General features: G+C 39.7%; 1 protein-coding gene across 1 annotated transcript in view; it reads right to left on the reverse strand.

The window, feature by feature from the left end:
• LOC126174624 (twinfilin) overlaps nucleotides 1-19933 on the reverse strand; it is an 86895-nt gene that overhangs the window by 11129 nt on the left and 55833 nt on the right. The window contains exons 5-7 of the mRNA XM_049921049.1: nucleotides 12812-13043; nucleotides 10687-10830; nucleotides 2607-2728 (exon numbers count right to left, since the gene is read on the reverse strand). Of these exons, the coding sequence (XP_049777006.1) occupies nucleotides 2607-2728; nucleotides 10687-10830; nucleotides 12812-13043 (498 nt within the window). The remainder of the gene's footprint in view (nucleotides 1-2606; nucleotides 2729-10686; nucleotides 10831-12811; nucleotides 13044-19933) is intronic.

A 19933-nucleotide genomic window follows, 5' to 3' on the forward strand; every position in this document is an offset into this window, starting at 1 on the left:
CATGCATTTTGGAGCCCACATGTTCTAGAGAACTTTTTCTTGTTTTGGTTCATACCGCCACCTCTTAAAATATGGAAAGCAAAGAGCTTGTAGTCGAAGAGACTTGTTTCACAGTACTGAAGAAGTAGTGCTCATAGCTCTGAAATCTCAAATCCAGGAGAGATTGCAAATCAAAATTAACATTTCACACTGTGATAAAATGTGAATGCACTTATTAGATATTACAAGTGGTAACCCTCCATCTCTCTCTTTCTCAATTATGCATATTCAACAAATGTCATACGAGCAAAGTGAGCTTGCAAGAGAACAGTACACACATTCTTTACTAAAAGTAAACTCCATCACACTTTAAAAAAGTGGTCAGTAACTCTAGAATGATATGCTCGGGCATAACTTCCTAAGATTTTTGAAAGAATCTAGAAGAACCAGCCATAAATGAGCTTGTGCCAGACTTGGTTCCACCAAAAGGCACCTCTTCCCTAGATTAGGTGTCTAATCCCTTCTCAAAAACGGAAAAAAGAATGTTAAGGAAACATTAATTCAGGTTGAATAACAATCTGAAAGAAAACTGTCTGCATTCTTTTAAAAACAACCACCCAGGCAATCATCTCATGTGTTATGGAAACCATAGAAACAGAAAGGCCGGATTGCAAAATGGGATTTGAAAACCATTCCTGACTGACCATCTAGAGTCTTTAAGCACTATGCTTAAGCATCTAGTACAAAACGGAAATAGAGCATTCTCTGTCATCATAGACTCTCGACAATCTCATCAAGGAGGCATCATGCAACCCCTACTACATAGTTTTAGAGGTCACATTGGTCCACAAAACTTGAAAGGGAATACTTTGAAAATACATCAAAGCAACCGAGAAAACTTTCAGATGACCCCCCATGGATAATGAAAAAGGGCATATCTCATTCCTACAAGGTCTGTTTAAAAAATTCTGGAACAGTGTCCACAAAATTTTTCTACACTTACCTTTTACTTATTATGCTTGGTCTCCTTCAAAATACTCTCCTTCACAATTGATACACCGCTCCCAATGGCGTTTCCACTTTTGGAAGTAGCCTTGGTAGCCTATTGCTGGATCACACAAAGCCCAGTCTGCGAATTTTCTTTTATCTCACCTATTGTTGCAAATCTTTGCCCTTTCAATGGGATTTTCAACTTCAGAAATAAAAAAAGCCTACAGAGACCAGAACTGGAGAGTATGAAGGATGAGGCAGCACAGTAATTTCGTTTTTTGTGCAATAGTCATGCACCGGATGAATATGCGGGTGCATTATCATGATGCAAGCCCCATGAATTGTCTTGCCACGTTTCAGGCTGTTTCCTTCTCACATTTTCTCGCAGGCATCTTAACACGTCCCAATAGTACCACTGATTCACAGTTTGTCCCTGTAGCATGAATCTACAATGAACTAATTCTTCGAAGTCAGCAAAAACTATCAGCATGGTTTTGACTTTTGACCTGACCTGATGAGGTCTTTTTGGTCTTGGAGAACATTTTCTGACCATTGTAAAGTTTGAATCTTGGCCTCAACATCATAACCATAGACCCACATTTCATCACCAGTTATGATTCTCTTAAGGGACATGTCATTCTCATTTGCACAATCCAAAAGCTATTCACAGATTGCGAGTCGAATGACTTTCTGGTCTTGACCATTGAGCTGTGGGACAAACTTGGCGGCAACACAATGCATTCCAAGATTCTGTGTCAGGATTTAACGACATGATCCATAGATGTCGAAGGGCATCCTGAATGAGGGTCATCTGTAACTTCTGTCCAGCAATTTTTAAATCATGTTAACCATCCATAACACCAAGTTCGACTTAAGCACTTATCACTGTAGGCTTCCTGCATTGTTTTGCGTGTCTCTGTAAAGGATTTCTTGAGTTTCACGCAAACTTTTATGCAGACGGTTGCTCCTCTAACTACTCATTGCTCCTCTAACTTTGCCATCTTGAAATTCGCAAACTTTGTGACACAACATTCTACTCAATACAGCACTGAACAATAACTAACAGACAAACATATATGAACACTGTACCACACAAAAATTTTAATTTCAGAAATAATAATGTAATACATTCTAAAACCACAACGAAACTACTGGCAGTTACACATTAAATACAGGCGTGTGCAGGGATGCCAACCCCATTTCGCACCAACACACCATTGGCAAGAAATTATGAATGTTCTGGAATTTCTTGAACAGACCTCGTACTATAAAAACTCTTGATGACCAGGTTCTTATTGCTGTCTTGTGATTAAATGAGAACATGTCATAGGCATAAACACGTTAGCATATGATCTCTCACACCGGATCATGAATTTCGGCAATTCCTCATGTACTTCTGTAACTGCCAATAAATTCTGTAAAAACTAGTTTCTTTCAGACATAAACACGTGACAATGTTGAACATGTTGGGTGCGTTAGGAATGGAAATGAAGCGATGTTGCTAATACGTGCTGGAATTTTCAAGATCAATAAGACTTTTCATACTACTAGAACATTCATTATTCTTATAGGAGAAGAAATAGTCGTCTTGGTAAGCTGAATACCTACAATTGTAGTGTAAGGATAAACATCCTCACCTTTTTTGTAACTGAGAGACCAATTTCTGTCTCAATCGTTTCCAGGAGAGGACCTTTGCAGCTTGAATACAACATTCTCTCCTTTATTGAACACGAGTACCCTGGCATTGAATATATGAACACTGTAACACACAAAAATTTTAATTTCAGAAATAATTTAATACATTCTAAAACCACATTCTTAAATTTATGTAAAGCGCACAAGAATTACAAATAAACAGGAAAACACTTTGCTTTTTGGTAACAATAGCAAGAGTGTAATAGTTTTAAGTTTATACATACATACATACATACATGCATATATACATACATGTATCACACTGAATACCTTATAAAATAAAACATAACACCCCCACTCATATCAAGAAATGCTCGAATGTAGACAAAAGGCGCAGCTATGACAAAGGCATTTTAACAATACACAAACTTTTGCACCCTAATGGCAATTCAACAAAAGAAAAATATACTACTAGAACATTCATTATTCTTATATGAGAAGAAATAGTAGTCTTGGTAAGCTGAATACCTACAATTAATGATCTGTCACAATGCCCATATAGTACTAGGGACAGAAAGTTGGCTGAAACCAGACGTAAACAGTAATGAAATCCTAAACTCAGATTGGAATGTATACCGCAGAGACAGGCTGGATAGTGAAGGGGGAGGCATGTTTACAGCGATAAGAAGTGCAATAGTATCGAAGGAAATTGACGGAGATCCGAAATGTGAAATAATTTGGGTGAAGGTCACGGTTAAAGCAGGCTCAGACATGGTAATTGGATGTCTCTATAGGCCCCCTGGCTCAGCAGCTGTTGTGGCTGAGCACCTGAAGGACAACTTGGAAAATATTTCGAATAGATTTCCCCACCATGTTATAGTTCTGGGTGGACATTTTAATTTGCCGGATATAGACTGGGAGACTCAAACGTTCATAACGGGTGGCAGGGACAAAAATCCAGTGAAAAATCTGAAAACTACCTTGAGCAGTTAAACAGAGAACCGACTCTAGGCGATAACATATTAGACCTTCTGGTGAAAAACAGACCCGAACTATTTGGAACAGTTATCGCAGAACAGGGAATCGGCAATCATATCGCGGTGACTGCATCGATGATTTCAGCCGTAAATAGAAATATTAAAAAAGGTAGGAAGATTTTTCTGTTTAGCAAAAGTGACAAAAAGCAGATTACAGAGTACCTGACGGCTCGACACAAAAGTTTTGTTTTAAGTACAGATAGTGTTGAGGATCAATGGACAAAGTTCAAAACCATCGTACAATATGCATTAAATGAGTATGTGCCAAGCAAGATCGTAAAGAGATGGAAAAGAGCCACCATGGTACAACAACCGAGTTAGAAAACTGCTGCGGAAGCAAAGGGAACTTCACAGCAAACATAAACATAGCCAAAGTCTTGCAGACAAACAAAAATTACACGAAGTGAAATGTAATGTGAGGAGGGCCATACGAGAGGCGATCAAAGAATTCGAAAGTTCTATGTACTGACTTGGCAGTTCTATGTACTGACTTGGCAGAAAATCCTAAGAAATTTTGGTCTTATGTCAAAGCGGTAGGTGGAGCAAAACAAAATGTCCAGACACTCTGTGACCAAAATGGTACTGAAACAGAGGATGACAGACTAAAGGCCGAAATATTAAATGTCTTTTTCCAAAGCTGTTTCACAGAGAAAGACTGCACTGTAGTTCCTTCTCTAGATCGTCGCACAGATGACAAAATGGTAGATATCGAAATAGACGACAGAGGGATAGAGAAACAATTAAAATCGCTCAAATGAGGAAAGGCCGCTGGACCTGATGCGATACCAGTTCGATTTTACACAGAGTACGAGAAGGAACTTGCCCCCCTTCTTGCCGCGATGTACTGTACGTCTCTAGAAGAGTGTAGCGTTCCTAAGGATTGGAAAAGGGCACAGGTCATCCCTGTTTTCAAGAAGGGACGTCGAACAGATGTGCAGAACTATAGACCTATATCTCTAACATCGATCAGTTGTAGAATTTTGGAACACTTATTGTGTTAGAGTATAATGACTTTTCTGGAGACTAGAAATCTACTCTGTACGAATCAGCATGGGTTTCGAAAAAGATGGTCGTGTGAAACCCAACTCGCGCTATTCGTCCACAAGACTCAGAGGGCCATAGACACGGGTTCACAGGTAGATGCCGTGTTTCTCGACTTCCACAAGGCGTTCGATACAGTTCCCCACAGTCGTTTAATGAACAAAGTAAGAGCATATGGACTATCAGACCAATTGTGTGATTGGATTCAAGAGTTCCTAGATAACAGAATGCCGCATGTCATTCTCAATGGAGAGAAGTCTTACGAAGTAAGAGTGATTTCAGGTGTGCCGCAGGGGAGTGTCTTAGGACCGTTGCTATTCACAATATACATAAATGACCTTGTGGAAGACATCTGAAGTTCACTGAGGCTTTTTGCGGATGATGCTGTGGTATATCGAGAGGTTGTAACAATGGAAAATTGTACTGATGCAGCGAATTGACGCATGGTGCAGGGAATGGCAATTGAATCTCAATGTAGACAAGTGTAATGTGCTGCGAATACATAGAAAGATAGATCCCTTATCATTTAGCTACAAAATAGCAGGTCAGTAACTGGAAGCAGTTAATTCCATAAATTATCTGGGAGTACGCATTAGGAGTGATTTAAAATGGAATGATCATATAAAGTTGATCGTTGGTAAAGCAGATGCCAGACTGAGATTCATTGGAAGAATCCTAAGGAAATGCAATCCGAAAACAAAGGAAGTAGGTTACAGTACACTTGTTCGCCCGCTGCTTGAATAAATGCTCACTGGCGTGGGATCCGTACCAGATAGGGTTGATAGAAGAAATAGAGAAGATCCAACAGAGAGCAGCGCGCTTCGTTACAGGATCATTTAGTGATCTAAAAAGCGTTACGGAGATGATAGATAAACTCCAGTGGAAGACTCTGCATTAGAGATGCTCAGTAGCTTGGTACGGGCTTTTGTTGAAGTTTCGAGAACATACCTTCACCGAAGAGTCAAGCAGTATATTGCTCCCTCCTACGTATATCTCACGAAGAGACCATGAGGATAAAATCAGAGAGATTAGAGCCCATACAGAAGCATACCAACAATCCTTTCCACGAACAATACGTGACTGGAATTGAAGGGAGAACTGGTAGAGGTACTCAAGGTACCCTCCGCCACACACCATCCGGTGGCTTGCGGAGTATGGATGTAGATGTAGATGTAGAAAACATTCCCTCTTCCTCTCAGTTCGCATGCCTTCGTCATCCAATCCCCCCTCCCGCCTTTCCACAAACACACATACAGAGCGGTTCAAAAGCGATTCAAAAGTTGACAACTGTAAGAAAAATGTTAACATTTCTACAGCAAGGAATTCCCTGGAATTTTGTAATAAAATCTTGTAGCTGGTTGTAAACATGGTGATGCTACAATCTAACAACATAGCAAGCAGACTTTATATTACAAAATAAGTAAATCGGTAATACAAATGTAGAAATTTCAGAAAAATTTAAGTAGGATCAAAACATTCTCATAAATTAAAATTTATGGATTGCCATAAAATGTCAACAAAACATGCAATACATGATATAAAATAACCACAGACAGATATTTGTAAGTAATAAGATGCTCTGTGGTGAAAGATGATGCTTTTGGAAATAAAATGTGAAATCAATTTGCCAGAAATATAAATCACATTTTCCATTGTACAAGTGATGATACAAACAACTGTTTGATTATTAATACGCTAACTGAGGACCAAACAGATCAAAAATAAGTGGTAGTCAGTAAGCAAACAAACAAACTGTAACTCATTATGTTGCCCTATAAAGAGGTACTTGCTTACAGTGATTACTCGACAAAGAGAATTGTAGACCTGGCTGCAGTGAGAACTTGGCCGCATGACTAGGTACAGCGAAGTTCCAATTCCACATTGTAGGCATCGTTTTCTCACAAAGTAAACACACAACGATTACAGAAAATATTGCTGCAGGCAGGCATGACGGGTTGCTGTTAATATCATTAATTTTATTGATGCTGTGGAGGAGAATGGTGTGATAGTGTCAACAGAGAAGTCAATGGATTGTGGTGCAAGTGGTACACAAACAAAAGGTAAGTGGTCACATTTTTACTTGCAATGGAGTGTGTACAGATGTGATTTCTTGCCAGATTAAAACTGTATGCTGTTTATTCTCCTGGAATAAGTTTAGAAAGTTAAGTATGTCGATGATGTGCACATTATAGATAGAGGGATATGGTGCCAACCAAAGTGGGAGTCTGGTATCTGCTCCAAGCTAGAAGCAGCACAATGCACAAAACTGATATGGATGACAGGCAACAATTTCTGCATCACTATGAACAGTACAAGGAAATACTAACTCTGTGAATCTTTTCAGCTTTTTGCGCACGGATACGGACTTTAATGGAAGGAAAGAAATTCTGAAAAAGACTGTTCTATCACTGGGATTCAGATTTAAAAGGTGAAAAAATAAACAAGAGGGCACATCTGATAAGACGGAATATACTACATTTTTACAAAAAATGAAGCACCAGAATTAAAGCAGCGATTGGTTTAATTAGATGAAATATGAATTCAAACACATCACACTGTCAATAAACACTGGAACAGTGACAAAATCAGAATGAGTACTGCCAAAAAAGCAGCACCACCCGAAGCATCCTTGTCATGCATGCAGACAGTGATACGAGTTATGTTTCATCTTCACTTCTCCTACATTACTAAAACAGTAAAACTTTACAAAAGCAAAGAGATAAGAACAGAATGAATTTTAAAAACCTAGACAATGAAAGTTGAAATTGTAAAATTAATTATATATAGCCAAACAATGGAAAATCCAGGATGGAATGTAACAATATTATGAAAAGGAAAGTTGCCACTCGCCGTATAACAGAGACGCTGAGTGGCAGATAGGCACAACAAAAAGACTGTTCCAAATAACGCTTTTGGCCCGTAAGGCCTTCATCAAAAATAATGACACGCACACGCGTGCGCACGCAAACACAACTCACACACGACTCCAGTCTAAGGTAACAGTTGTGACTACAGTTGCTTTAGACTGCAGTCAGGTGTGTGTGCGTTGTGTTTGCGTGAGTGAGTGAATGTGTGTGTGTGTGTGTGTGTGTGTGTGTGTGTGTGTGTGTGTGTATTTTTGACAAAGCAAGCCAAAAGCTTTATTTGGAACAGTCTTTTTGTTGTGCCTATTGCAGCTCAGCATCTCTGCTATATGGTGAGTGACAATTTTCCTTTCAATGATATTGTTATGGAGTGCCAACCTTCTCTTGTTTATTCCAAAGACAAATTTTCCAAGAAAATGGTTCTCGTCCTACTGTCATCATATCATCTAGACCAGAGTCCTATAGAACTAGTGTGAAACCCAACAAAGATCCTTAATCGTAATATGTCAAATAATGCATCCTACAGGCTTGGGGAGGGGGTAGTGGCAGTGGTGTGATATATGCTTTTTCTGCTAACAAATATACATCATTTGTCATCCAGCCTGGTGCAAGCCCTTTGACGCAATGCCACTCTGACAACTTGTGTGCCAATTTGGCTGCTTTTATATTCAAGAAGTTTCTCATTAGGTGTCACAATGGTAAGTGGACCTCCTTTCAGAATTTTCCACCACAGAAAATCTGATGTGCACAACAGGGAATCGAACCCAGCGAGTTGGTGGCCCCAGAAAAAATGCTAATCAATATGAGAGTGGCCTGTTTTTTAGCTGTGCCATTGGAAGACTATAGAAAATTACATGTCATTTCAAAAAAGTTCATGATGATGATTGGAGAAAACAATATTTGACAGACGAGGAAACTGAAAATATAATAAAATCAGTCTGCTTGGATATGAACGAAGAGTTAGATTATCATCCATAACAGAAACAGCAGATGATGAACTGGCATAGCTTCAAAACAAGATAGCAACACCACTAGGGTAGTAGTGTTATGAATGCTGCCAACAGAGGTGAGATGTACTATATGTTACATTTCTATTCATGTTCTAAATGGGCATTTCATTCAGTGACACTTAGAAATGTAGCTTGTGAGAGCATTCCACCTGTAAGAATACTGGAGTGCCTGCTATTAACTAACTCCCCTCCCTGTTTCTCAGGCATAAACACGCCTATGTTGCCATCCTGGCCTGGTCTTTAGTTTCCTTTGGCAGGTACTAATTTTATTAACTGCCCCTTTAATCAGTGTCTGCAAAATTTTCGTTTTCTAAGATACTGGAATGGTTGCTTATTTAATCTGTTTTATCTCCCCCTCGTGAAATAAATTTTCATAAGTTATGGTTTTTACTTCTTGGTTGAGAAGTCCGTTTTTGGTAAATTTCTCAATGCTGTAGTTTGATAAAATAAGCACAAATTTAATTTTTAAATCCATTCAGACCTTGCAAAGTCCATTTTTTACTTTCCCTTTGTTGTAGAATGTTTTAAGAACAACACGATGTCTTTCTTGGCATTTTCTACTAATGTATGACCTCACTCATACCCAATCATCATGGCCAATGCCATACCAGTCATCATGCCCAATGTTTTCCGGCCAAAGAATCAATTCTTTAGAGCTTGTCCGGCTTTTGTATTAACCTCTGTTTTATCCTCTTGCTGTGGAAGCTCCCAACATTTATCAGTGTTTGAAATTCTTCATAGGTGCAATCACCCCCTCATCGGAATATGAACGTGGTGGTGCACAGACGTGAATGATTTACATGAAATTTAAAAAAAAAAAATCCAGAGTGAATGAAAGTATTAAAACTATTACTATACTCTGATAAAAATTACTTGTTAGTTGATACTTCGTACACTGAAGCTACTTTTCTCCAATCACAGCACTCAATATTACACCTGAACGGTTTTCTGTTCCAAACTGCCACAGCAAATGGTCCATTCACTTCCAATTCATTGTTTGGTTTGTTTTCTTGATTTGTTTCAATCCTGAATTTTGGGTCTGGCCCAATTATTTCATATTTCATCAAACATGATAACTGCACCACAAACAACACACAATCACAATGATGGTACTGAAATATGTTTCATACACGTCACTATGCAAACACTGCTGGATTCTTTCACCCAAGATGTGATTCAGCATCACATATTCAATCATTATCATCACAGATATCAGGCTCCAGCAGATAAGCTTCAAATTGCACTGCATGAGGCTGAACATTTTGAAGGCACCAAATCATGGTTGCATCTGGTTCTGTACAGGAATAAATACAGTGCTGTAAATACAAGTGGTTGTACGGTCTAGTGGTAAAGTTTCGATCCTGATGTACAGAATGTGATGGGTTTGAGTCTTGATATGAGATAAAGAGGTTTTATATTCTTAAATCTTTAGCAAAATGACTGATTATTGTTTTTATTCGATTAATCAGTTGAAATGTAACGTTTTTAAATTTTAATCCTTTGCCATATATTTTTTTATCATTGTACTGACTTTATTTGTGCTGATTTTTTTCTTTCTATCATTCTCTTTTTTGGTTGAAACCAAGCTGTGTCACCTATCACATGTAACCAAAGTGCCAATCAGGACTGCTCATTGGTTGGCAATGTGTCAGCTTGTGTAGCCAGCATGAGGATAGGTTTAGGTAAACAATGAAAGTGAGAGATTACAGTTCACTTTCAGAGATGAAACTGAATTTTTTCTGTCTTTAGTTTGCTCATAGAGGTCAGCTTTAATCACCATGAACAATGCAAGTGTGATTAATAGCTGGTTAAGTTAGGACATGAGTGTAAATTCAGGGCTACAAAAAATTGTGTCGTCTGCCATAGTTCAGTCATTGGTCACTTAAAATCCCCTGTGCATAGAGAAACTTGCATTTCCATCATACCTGACGGCAGCTGCTTATAACATTGCTCTACATTCCCTCTTGTAAAGCGACCTGCCACATTTGCATGTTGCCTTTAAACAAGTGGCAGCCAATGTAGCTACTCTGTACTAGTAAGTTATCGACATCAACTAACAGGCAATTGTCATTTTACTGCAGTTTGATACGCACAGAATCACAGCATGTAAGACATAAATGTTATTCTCACCTATGGTTTCCATGTAATCACCTTCATGGGTGTGCTTGAAATTATATAAGTGATAGCGGGCACTATCAGTAGGAACTTTCTGGCTTAATTTAGCTACAGGAACGTTTCCAGCACTGGCAAGATGTATCTTTTCTTCATCGAGATCTGCAAAAGTACACAAGAAAATCATACAATATTCAAGAATTTCCAATGCGAAGCATATTGATACTCCTAAATTATGACTACTTTATGACAATATGTGAAACTTAATAAAAACTAAAAGCAAACAACTGAAATCAGGAAAGAGAGATCTTTATCTCCCACACTGGTTAACCAAAATCGCCTCACAAAGCAAAACATAGTTTTAGGATGGTTCCACCACCACCACCACCACCACTTACAGTAATAGTAGTAGTAACAGCAGTAACAGTCGTAACTTTTGTTTTTGCACCATGACAAGCATACTATTTCTATTCAGCCCGGTTTACACCTGGGCAAACGAGTATCAGCAAATAAGAATTCTCTCTAGCAAGGTGGCAGGCAAATCAAGCAAAGAGCATTTGGGAACTTCCAGCATGCTGGAATAGCTTGGGTCAGCAACTTTTGAAGTCACTAGAATGAAAAACCAGTCCAAGTTACAAATTTTTACTTTTTATTCATTTGATAAATAGTTTTGGGTTGAGACCCATTTTCAAATCATCATAACGTAGTCAAAAATGGCATTTCCGAAGATTCAAAAAATGTGCTCTGAACATTTACAGTGTGTATAGATAACAGTGATTTGAAAATGGGTCTTGGACCAAAACTACTTATCAAGTGAATAAAAAGTAAAAATCTGCAACTTGGACTGGTTTTTCGTTCTACTGAAAGACCATTTGGCCGTGTCAGGTTCATTTTCACTGGTTCCCACCTCTGCCCGTGGCCATAGGTGTTTCAATATATCATCAAAGGAACTACCTGTCCCCTGTATTTCGGTGCTAACAGTGCACAGAGCAGCGGTCTGCTGTTTTGTATGCAAACTAATTTTGTTGCTGACTTGAGTTGTGTGTGCAGTGGATGGATCAAAAGATAATGCTGTTCATAGAAGAATGTAAGTATGTGTGTCTATGGGACCCAAGAGATCCACAGCACAAAATGAAACTGGTAGGAAATAGCTGAAGCACTCAAAGGTTCAACTGGGAATGTGAGAGAGAGACAATAATTATTCAATACTTCCAGAGGTGGAAATGAGTGCATAAGCACTATAAATTTCCTTGAAAGTAAACAAATACAAAGATGAAGCTATTGTGCAACCTGAAATTAAAATGTACAAAAGACCCAGTCATGCTTGCTGCTTAGGTTTACGTTAAGCACAAACACACTGTTCATGTATCACTATGATTTTAGATGTTTCTGACGGAATAACTGAGTAAATAAAATCCTTTTCCTACAACAAAGCTACCTCTGCTCTAACAAATTATATAGCACTTATTATCAAGTGACCTGTTACAGGTTTATGTACATAGCACACTTCATTTATCATATTTTGATATCATCTTTCTTTTATGCACTTTAATCAAACCCTTGAAGTACTTTGCATGTGTCACTCAGAAATCAGGATCTGAGATATAGCAGTTATTGAAATGCGAAAAAATTACATTGTCTCCAGTAGCTAATAACCAGAATGTAAGTGCTAACTTTCATCAGGTTAAGCTCCCTGTCAGCAATCAATGTTCTGCTTTTAAATCCCCCCCCCCCCCCCCCAAATTGTAATTGTAAGGATTCCAAATAATGTTCACTGTCATTTACTGATCAGAGCCCTGATAAGACAGTACATTTCTTTCTCTGCAAAAATACATTAACAAGGAAGACCGTGCCTTCCCTCCCAATACGTTAAAATAATAGTTACAAAATTCCTGATTTTCATAAAACAGTTAATGATATCTTCTGTCAGACAAATTGCTCTCTCTCTTATCAGCGCCAAGTTTTTCATTAATCACTGTACTACTCTTGAATGGGAAGGGAAGTGGCCAAACAATTTAAAAAAAGAACACAAATTTATACTTCATTTAATATGTTAAATCAATAACAGCAAATATGGATGATTAAAATAAGGACATAACTTACTCTACCTACATCTAAGGGCAACATATTTTCAGAGAAATACCTATCCTTAACTGTACATAGTTGTATGTGTCATCAAGCATTCCACAAATGGCTTGCCGAGCTTCTTTTGTGATAGGAAAGGCGACTCCTGACAAAGTCTGGTGTCTGGCATCAACACTAACACCAACTTCAGTGCGTTTGAGTTCTGCTAATTCTTCTTCGGCTGTTGTCAAAGGCGCTGGTTCCTTTGCAGCTTGTTTATGACGCATAAAGCCATTTAATGTAATGTCTTCCTGAAAATCAGAAAAAGGAATAATGAAAATAAATTTCCATATACTGAATATTTACTTTAAATTAACTGAAGCACAAAATTAACAACAGAGGAACTTCTTCCAAACAGCAGCTGAGATGCATGTAAATATACAGGATGAACATTAATAAAACTGACAAAATGCATGGAAGGATTCCTGATTGGAAACTGAGGAATTTTCAGTCAGGCATCCTTCCCTGCCGTTTGTCAGTCTTATTAACATTCACACTGTATTTCAACAAAAATGTGCTACAGACCCTTTGTTTAGCAATGTGAAACAAATGAGGGAATAGTTGTAAGCAACGGGATTGTTTACTGGTTCGATAGAATTCATTCCCTGCACAGTTCCATTTTGTACAATCATTTTCTCAATTTTGGTCAACAGTTAACGTCTAGCTCTCAACGCCTTTGTGTAGATTTATTTATGTGGTTTTTTTTTTAAACAGCACCAATGACAAGCTAGTCACACTCTGTGACTGGTTTCAAGTTTCCATTGCAGATCTTAAAATAATAGAAAAATATCGTCTACATCTAACTGAACTATAAATGTCAAAAGAACAGGCAAACAACAACTACAAATTAATCATACCAAAAACCCAGTACTAGCAACTTCATGATACCGAAGCCATGCATTGTCATCCTAAAATGACTTGTCACATGTGCACTTACTTATTGGGTTGGTGCACAAGTTTGTAATGTTTTTCCACAAGTTTAATAAACACAACAGGTACCCATCACAGATTTTAGCCATCATCAATAACATATTCTCCTTCACTATTTAAAACAGTCTGCCAATCCTGGTATAACTTTTTGATTCCATGACAGTAGAAATCGCACGATTTTGAGGTGAACAACTCACCGAGCGATGTTTGGAATGCATTTTCATCCTGAAAGGAAGTTCCTTGAATGTTGTTGGGCAGGGAGTGGAAAAGGTAAAAATCTGAGGACACAATATCAGGTGAGTAAGGTGGATGTGGAAAGACTTCCCAACACTACTTTGGAATCGAATGGGGGAGAAAGTGTTGAGGTTGTGAAGAAATGAGGATAGGATGTCTTGAAGAGATCATCAATGAACCTGAATCAGACTAGGGATTTGACATTTTGGGAGGTTATGGAGGTCTCCTGTAGATAGCCCATGAACAGGATGGCATAGGAGGATGCCATGTGGGTGCTCATGCTGTCCCATGGAACTGTTTATATACCTTCCCTTCAAAGGAGAAGTAGTTGTGAGCAAGGCTAAAGTTAATAAGCAGTGTGTATACGCGGACAATAAAAAAAGGTTCCCAGATTTCCCAGTTAAATATACACTTTTCCAAAGTATTGAGAGTCGGGGTTTTGTGACACTAGATACTGAGCATCAGTGATAGAAGGGAGTGAAGGTAATTATTTTATCAGGGATGGCATGATGGAAAACAACACTTTGTGGACGGTGGAAAGGGTTCACTATCAATCATTTATTGACACATACGGCTCTGAGCGCTACGCGACTTAACTTCTGAGGTCATCAGTCACCTAGAACTTAGAACTAATTAAACCTAACTAACCTAAGGACATCACACACGTCCATGCCCGAGGCAGGATTCGAACCTGGTCGCTCGGTTCCAGACTGTAGCGCCTAGAACCGCTCAGCCACACCGGCCGGCCTATTGACACATAGGACTCTTTAAACAGAGTAATATACTGTGTTTTAGTTTGTTCAATTCCTTGTAACAGCAGTGCAGCGCAGTGTCGTAGCGTGCAGATTCCAGGGACTGCTGAAGCAGCAAAGGCTTATGTTGCAGCAGAGGGCCAGGTGGCGTATTCTTCCATTCAGTACTGTACCTGTGAACCACTGTAGTGGCAGCGTGGTCTTCTCCTTGTGAATTTGCTCGTTGCGTTATTAACAAGCTGCTACAGTGTGGTGTTGAGTGCTCCGTCTCTGAATTGAACCAGCAACCCTCAGGTTCGACGTCATCTGGCGAAGTTAATCAACCCCTAGGTTCACACAGATGACCCAATTGGTGAGGTCGTACTCTCATCATCCTCACCAGCCACCTGGGTAAGTAACACACAAACTTCTTTCTGATATCACCTGGGATGTCATCTACTGCACTGACCAATTGGCACGGTACAGACATCATCATCTGTCGAGCAGCGTAGCAGCCAAATTGTTTCAGTGAAGTATGACGTCCACTTACTAACCATCGGTCTGTCTGTCCAGGTGACGTTTCTTCATTTCTTCTTCCTTCCCTCAAAGGGTCCCCTCACGCCTGTTTGTTGGAGGTAATGTTGCGATGTTTCCAGGGCGGTGACTGACTCTTCAGTCTTCAACCTACGCTTCTCACAATGGACAGAATCATGACCAATGCTGACACACGTGCTGGCTTTTCTTCTCTTACCTCTATACTGGAGTGGTCGGGCATTGCCCTGTTGTCGCCCTCTGCATCGCCAGATACGTCACACACGAGTTCAGTAGGATGACAGTTCCTGAAGCACTGACCAATGATATGCGAACTGCGCTGGTCATTACTCTCCTTGGAAACACTGCCCATCTGCTCAGTCGTTGATCTGTCGAAGTGCTGAATGCCGCTGCGCAAACTCCGTTGGTCATTGGCCTCCTTGTTCAACTGCTGCCACTTCCAAATACTGTGGCTTAATTTGTCAAAGTCTAGAATGTTCACTTAACATATGTCTTAGCGTATTTTTCTGCCAGATCTCTTCTTTGAATAACCATAAATAACACATAATTATTATACACCCAAATAACACATAATTATTATACACCCTACACAGGTGAACATACAATTTTTCTATGTTAAGGGACATATACTCTCTCTCTTGTCAATCCTTTGAATGTTTAAGGTTTTATACACTGGTTCAAAACTTTCCGGCACTTCAGAACCCCTGATACATCTAGATATGACTGACAGGTGGCATATATGTAAGGATCCTGTCTGATCACCTACTTCCATTCATGTCCATTGTGCATTCCAACGGACTTGGCCAGTTCCAGCTGGCCACCAAACTCCCCAGACATGAACATTATTGACCATATCTGGAATGCCTTGCAATGTGCTGTTCAGAAGAGGTCTCCACCCCCTAATACTCTTACAAATTTATGGACAACCCTATATGATTCATGGTGTCAATTCCCTCCAGCACTACTTCAGAGATTAGTTGAGTCCATGCCATGTCGTGTTGTGGAATTTTGCTTGCTCGCGGTGGCCAGGTGTACATGATATTAGCCAGGTGTACCAGTTTCTTTGCTCTTCAGTGTAATTCATCTTGCATAACAGGAAATTTACTTTAAAAGTAATAATTTTCAAACCACCATTCACAGTATTTTCCTGAAACTCATTAGAAATAGCTTTGTATCAGCAGTTGCTAGAGAGCATCAGAAAACAGGTGTTACTGTGCATGCGCAGCTACAGTGATGCAGAAATCTCGTATGTTCATACATATATAGCATTAAGAGATCATACATTACATCATAAAAGAAACAGGACATCATCAGAGCATACTCCAAGAGCATTGGAATTTTGTAAACGTAAACTAAAATGTATAATTCTGCATAAACTGCACATTCGTATATCCAGACAGATTCACAGTGATGTAGGCCTCAACCTGATATTAAGCTTTCCAGTGTGGTTTTTGGGATAAAAATTTTCTTGGTGTGCCAATACTGTATTATCTCATGTTTGGTTCTTTATTATGACACAATGGCATACATGCCAGAAGATGCAAATATGCACTTGAAATTCAGCAAAAGGTTGAAAGTAGCCAAAAGTGTGATGTGAAACACTTCTTTTCAAATTAATTAACTGCCTCTGTGGAAAAGATTAATAAATTCCAATTTTCTTAAGCAAATCAACAAAAATAACTTCATTGCTTTGCAAGGCGATTAATGCTTGACTGCCGAAAACATGGAAATGAGATAAAGGCAGAAAACGGAAACCAATAACATACTTTAGCCTTTCATAATTATGTGAATGTGTTTTAATTCACTTCATAGCTTCCAGCCACTGAAATTAGTTCTGTTTTCATTTGACTTGAGAGCTGTAAATGAAGAAGAAACAGCAAAACCACTAAATGTAAACACAGGTAATGTGGAAAATACCCTCCTCACCCCAACTCAGATTGCTCTGTAGATTCACGAATCACGCAGCTTTGGCATGCCAAATTTTTTTTGAGGTAACCAGAAGCAGAAGATGGTACTGCTCATACATGACTCAATTGTGCATGCGCATGAACCCTGGCAACCACTCAAATGAACTAATGCACAGTTGTAACTTCATGCTCATCAAAAGCATTACATTGTTCTGAAGTATTGCATAGTCTTCATCCTAAAGCCTTTCATACATTTTGCTGTTGGCAGATGCTTGTGTGTGTGCACTGTGGTGTTGTTCTAAATGGTGCATTTCCTTTGAAACTTAAGTTAACTTATTTTGTTTTCTTTTCTCTCGTTTACATTTTATTGCTGCAGTATTATTGTGCAGTAATGGGATACGGTAAAATTCTTCGTTATCGTATCTGTTGTTACCAGTCAAAATTACAAAAATTTAAACTCAGAAGTAAAACAATGATACATTCTCACAATCCTCAAAAATTTCCCAGTTTTTCACCATTTTTGCCTAGATGAAAAAATTCCCAGGTTTTTCTCGGATTTCTAAGGGTGTACGCGCCCTGGTAAGGTATAAGAAGAATGAGGTAGTGGGTCTGGGGTCAGAAGGATGTTGGGAAAGGTAGTGTTCAATAGTTGTAAGACCAAGGGCATGACGGATGTTGCAGTATAGGAAAGTGGAGTCAACAGCGACAACAGGGGTCCAGGAGGTAAAGGGGTGGCGATGGTGGGGTGTCGGTGAAGGAAGTGGTTGGTCATTGATGTAAGAGGCTAGATTATGGGCAATTGGTTGGAGGTGTTGGTCAATGAAGGGAAAATTCTTCCAGTGGGGGCACAATAATCAACAACAACAGAACATCCAAAATTGTTGGGTTTGTGGATTTTGGGCAGCACACAGAAGGTGTGTGAGTGGGGTGTTATAGGGGTGAGAAGGGAAATGGATTCAGGGGAGAGGTTCTCGGAAGGGTCTAAGGATTTAAGCGGGGTTAGGGGTTATGTTGGACTTCTGGGATAAGATCACACTGGCTGAGTTTATAGGTGGAGGAGTCAGGTAATTGGCAGAAGCCTTCCACCAGGTAGGCACCACGATTCATTACAACAGTGGCGGAACCTTTGTTGGCAGGTAGGATGATTAGGTCAGGACTTGTTTTGAGGCTGCGTAAAACTGTCCTTTCTTCAGCTAACATGTTGGTGTTCTAAGGAAGGAACCCTCCCCCCCCCCCCCCCTCTCAGCCACCAAAACATTCATTGTGGCTGTTTCTTCTCTCCGCCACCTGTATTCCAGTCCAAGCTGTGGGAGTTGTGTTTGTGAGGTGCGCTTGCTTGTGTGAATGAATGTGATTTTTTTTTTTTTTTTTTTTTTTTTTATTAAGAAAGCTTTGGTCAAAAGCTAATGCGTAAGTGTCTTTTTGTTGCGCCTGACTACAACTCAACATGTCATCTTTACACTGTTTACCAGTCTATCTTTTCCTTATACTGTTGACATTCCAACTGGAGTTTCCATTATCTAACTTTTTGTTTAATATTTTGATAATTATAACTTCGGGACCATCTAATCGCAACTGAATAAAACACATTTTTTGTTTCATACGTACTTCGCCTTTACTGTTTGCAAGACCTTCAATGGCCTGGAAGATGTAGATATTTTTGTTCATATTATTTAGTTTACATTTAGGTTGTTGTATACAGAGTTTATAAATAGTCTATCACTTTTTGCTTTTCTATGATGATGTAGTAATTTAAAGCTCTACTTACAGATTTCATAGATGCTGATCTACATGCGTTCGTGTGTGTGTGTGTGTGTGTGTGTGTGTGTGTGTGTGTGTGTACTGGTATTTACAGAGGCAAAGATGTTGTTGAATGACAGATGAAGTATGAGTGGCGGCAACTTGAAATTAGCGGAGATTGAGGCCTGGTGGATGATGGGACGAGAGGATATATTGAAGAGCAAGTTCCCATCTCCAGAGTTCGGATAGGTTGGTGTTAGTGGGAAGTATCCAGATAACCCGGACGGCGTAACACTGTGCCAAGATGTGCTGGCTGTACACCAAGGTTTAGCCACAGGGTGATCCTCATTACCAACAAACACTGTCTGCCTGTGTCCATTCATGCAAATGGACTGTTTGTTGCTGGTCATTCCCACATAGAATGCGTCACAGTGTAGGCAGGTCAGTTGGTAAATCACGTGGGTGCTTTCACACGTGGCTCTGCCTTTGATCGTGTACACCTTCCGGGTTACAGGACTGGAGCAGGTGGTGGTGGGAGGGTGCATGGGACAGGTTTTACACCGGGGGCAGTTACAAGGGTAGGAGCCAGAGGGTAGGGAAGGTGGTTTGGGAATTTAATAGGGGTGAATTGAGAGGTTACGAAGGTTAGGTGGACGGCGGAAAGACACTCTTGGTGGAGTGGGGAGGATTTCATGAAGGATGGATCTCATTTCAGGGCAGGATTTGAGGAAGTCGTATCCCTGCTGGAGAGCCACATTCAGAATCTGATCCAGTCCCGGAAAGTATCCTGTCACAAGTGGGGCACTTTTGTGGTTCTTCTGTGGGAGGTTCTGGGTTTGAGAGGATGAGGAAGTGGCTTTGGTTATTTGCTTCTGTATCAGGTCGGGAGGGTAGTTGCGGGATGCGAAAGCTGTTGTCAGGTTGTTGGTGTAATGGTTCAGGGATTCCGGACTGGAGCAGATTCGTTTGCCATGAAGACCTAGGCTGTAGGGAAGGGACCGTTTGATGTGGAATGGGTGGCAGCTGTCATAATGGAGGTACTGTTGC

The sequence above is a fragment of the Schistocerca cancellata genome, chromosome 1 (genome assembly GCF_023864275.1).
Source record: "Schistocerca cancellata isolate TAMUIC-IGC-003103 chromosome 1, iqSchCanc2.1, whole genome shotgun sequence".
NCBI classification, from domain to species: Eukaryota; Metazoa; Arthropoda; class Insecta; order Orthoptera; family Acrididae; genus Schistocerca; species Schistocerca cancellata.